We start from the raw sequence: 3026 nt of genomic DNA, 5'->3' as shown, positions 1-3026 counted from the left end.
GACTCGCAACTCGCAATTCACTCTCCTCTCTCTGACGTCTCGATACTCATTCCCTTCTTCATCTACACAAAAATTCGTCATTCATACACACACACACACACATACATACAAACGCATACATTCCTTTAATGTCGTAAGTGCTAGGCCTGGAGGGCCTATAGCCATAAACAATCCCAAGTCCCAGGCCTAACTTTCTCTACTGTTTACTTGGGACATCTACAATCGTCGGGCACTGGAGAGAGCTCTGGGCCAGAATTTGCCCATCCCACGAAAATTACGAGCTTTTCTACCAAATCTAATTCCTCTGATTTCAACTGATTTATAGTTAGATATTATATACTTTCACGTAATCATTTTAATTCCAGTTTCGAGCCTGTTGCTAATCTTCTTTTTTTTTTCTATTTGTGATTGACAGGGCGGTGACGGATCCGAGGGACGGTAGAAGAGTGGCCTTGAAAAAACTGCCGAACGTCTTTCAGAGCCTCGTGAGTAGCAAACGGGTCTTCAGGGAGCTGAAGATGCTCTGCTTCTTCAAACACGAAAACGTAAGTAATATCTAATTTTATTGCACGCCGGTCGCCTCTTTGGAAATTGAAGTGTTCTAGTAGCTGTAAAACACAGCCGTTGAACGTTGAAGCTCATTTTTTGGTGGAACGATCGATAAATAAATAAATAACTTAATAATAAATATATATTATAATAATATATATTATTAATTTATTATTTAATTTATTATAATAATTTATTATAATATAACATATATTTGTATTTATTATTATATGTTATATAACATATAATATATTTATTATTATATGTTATATAACATATAATAATAAATATAAATAAATTGGAAGATCTCTGTGCTCGGGAGGTCGATCTGTGCACTTGTCCTTATTATGGCTCAAACTGTGAAACAAAATGCCGAAAAAATGGAAAATCCAAAAAGGAAAGAAGGATCATCGATTTTCGATTTAGTCCGATTTTCGGCTCCTTGAAGTTTCTGCTCGTTTCGTTCGACTTGGCCCGATATTATTTGTGAACTCTAACGGGAACTCGAACACAAATTGCATTTTGAATCGAAGAATAGATCCATTACATTTAATTAATTTGTTAAATTTAAGCTCAGAAAGAAAATCGAAACAGTAGCGAAACTCCGCTCGTGCGAATTCCGTTTATTTTAAATCGATACTCGAATTAAGTGAACCCCTGCCGATCTTGAGTCCACTTATCCGAACTTTATGCTCCCGTTATGTGAACTATTCGTTCGTTACGAACTATTAAACTATTATTACCAGTTTGAACTATTTGCTCAATAATAAACTACTTATCCTTCGACAAGTTCGTATAAGCGAAGTTCTACCGTAATTGTAGGCGTCGTACCGATACTCGATGACGAAGTTTCTGATTAAAGATAACGAATTCTTGCAACGAGCTCGTTTAAACAAAGTTCCAAATTGAAAGACGCTTCGTTTCTGATTTAAAGGATCAACCCTTTCAATGTTCAACGTTGAAAAACGTGGAAATTAGTGGGCTGATTGTTCGGGATTTAAAAATTGAACACTGAACGTGCCATGCTTGGTTAAATGACGACTGCATTCATTTCGTTTCCTTTTTATTTTATCAGAAAGAAAGATATACAATTTATCTAATTGTAAAACGGAGCAGGTTAACTGGCGGCCTTGCCCCTACTTTCTTGATCTCTAGCGCTATCCCCTCCACTTAGAGATCGATGCAGTGGAGGGGAGAGCGCCAGTTAGCCAACTCTGATCTGAAACTCATTTCGTGCACTGTATTCCTATATTAAATTAACGATTTTCCCTTATTCTTTCCGTAAAAGTTTTATTTCGCAACCAGTCACTTTCGATCGGCTACGAAATTAGGAATAGGAAAATTCATCGAGAGTATTTAAATTTAATTAATTCTAAACCCGACGGGGAAGATTTATCCTGCGTGCAAAAAATGCAGAATGAAATTTGTCCATTTGCAGCTTCATTTTGAAATAAATGAATTTTGAACGTGTTGCCCTGGTATTATACACGTTCACTTGACAAATTCTCAAACTCGACTCTCTCGAGAACGAGAATATTATTTTATTTTTCTCTTTTATTTTTATTTTAGCGTCATACTTTGTACTTTAATGTTTCCTTTCGACTTACTCTTGCACGTACAATTATGCCCACGATTTTTCTATAAAGTATCGATAAAAAACAGAATTCGAGTTCGAAATTCCCCCGTTTTTGCAATTGAAATTCTATATCCGTCGTGTAATTCGTGTTTTTCAGGTCCTCTCGGCCCTGGACATCCTTCAGCCACCGCACCTGGATTTCTTCCAAGAAATGTATCCTTTTCTATAGCCAGACAACGCGGCCAAAACTGGTTTGCCTTTCGGGGAAGTCTGAAAACGCTGATTCTTTCACGGCGACCCGCGTTTCCGGGACATTGTACCGCTTCCCTCTGCCGAGTAAGTTTTCAACATCGAAATACCCCGAGGAATTCCTCTCCGCGTGGAGGTACCGCGATTTTTAAGAACGTTGTTCGACCTCGCCATTTTGCCTTCCTCTCCTTTCTCCACTTTTCTGTCACTTTTCTGAAAATTCAGAGATCTCGTCTCGTACGAAAAGTAGTTTGGAGAAATTTGGGGTTTTTACGGGTTGAGAGTAGAAAGAGTTTGAAGCGATATATAGGAATTGCGAGGCAATAGTAATGGCGTACGCGGATGGGTAAGATTTCTACTTTCTTTCTCTCTTCCTCTCTGTTATAAGCGTAATCTTTTGGTATCTGTCTGATTGTATGATACGAAAGCGTATCATCCCTCCCAACGGTGAATTTACAAATTGTCGCAAGTAAGCTGAGTTATATCCTTCTGTTTTTATTTTTATCTCTAACTGAACGTCGATTAAATGTCTACGAAGTGACAAAGTTCGATTGCAGAATTGTTCGACATCATTTTATACTCAATCGTGGGAAATATTTATGAGGGCTGTTTATGTTATCTCGTTAGTGTAAACACGCTCGTTGCCGTTGCT

General features: G+C 37.8%; 1 protein-coding gene across 1 annotated transcript; it reads left to right on the top strand.

Annotated features, from left to right (window-relative positions):
• Positions 1-401: 401 nt before the first annotated feature.
• LOC122532020 (serine/threonine-protein kinase NLK-like) lies at positions 402-2745 on the top strand (the record flags this gene model as incomplete). Its single annotated transcript, XM_043660424.1, has 2 exons — positions 402-545; positions 2283-2745. Coding segments are annotated over 2 exons (216 nt in total), but the record flags the coding sequence as incomplete, so codon positions are not given.
• Between the last annotated feature and the right edge of the window lie 281 nt (positions 2746-3026).

The sequence above is a fragment of the Frieseomelitta varia genome, unplaced genomic scaffold, assembly GCF_011392965.1.
Source record: "Frieseomelitta varia isolate USP_RPSP 00005682 unplaced genomic scaffold, Fvar_1.2 scaffold_432, whole genome shotgun sequence".
Taxonomy (NCBI): Eukaryota; Metazoa; Arthropoda; class Insecta; order Hymenoptera; family Apidae; genus Frieseomelitta; species Frieseomelitta varia.
Note: the sequence above shows the minus strand (reverse complement) of the source record. Positions and strands in the feature narration are given on the sequence as shown.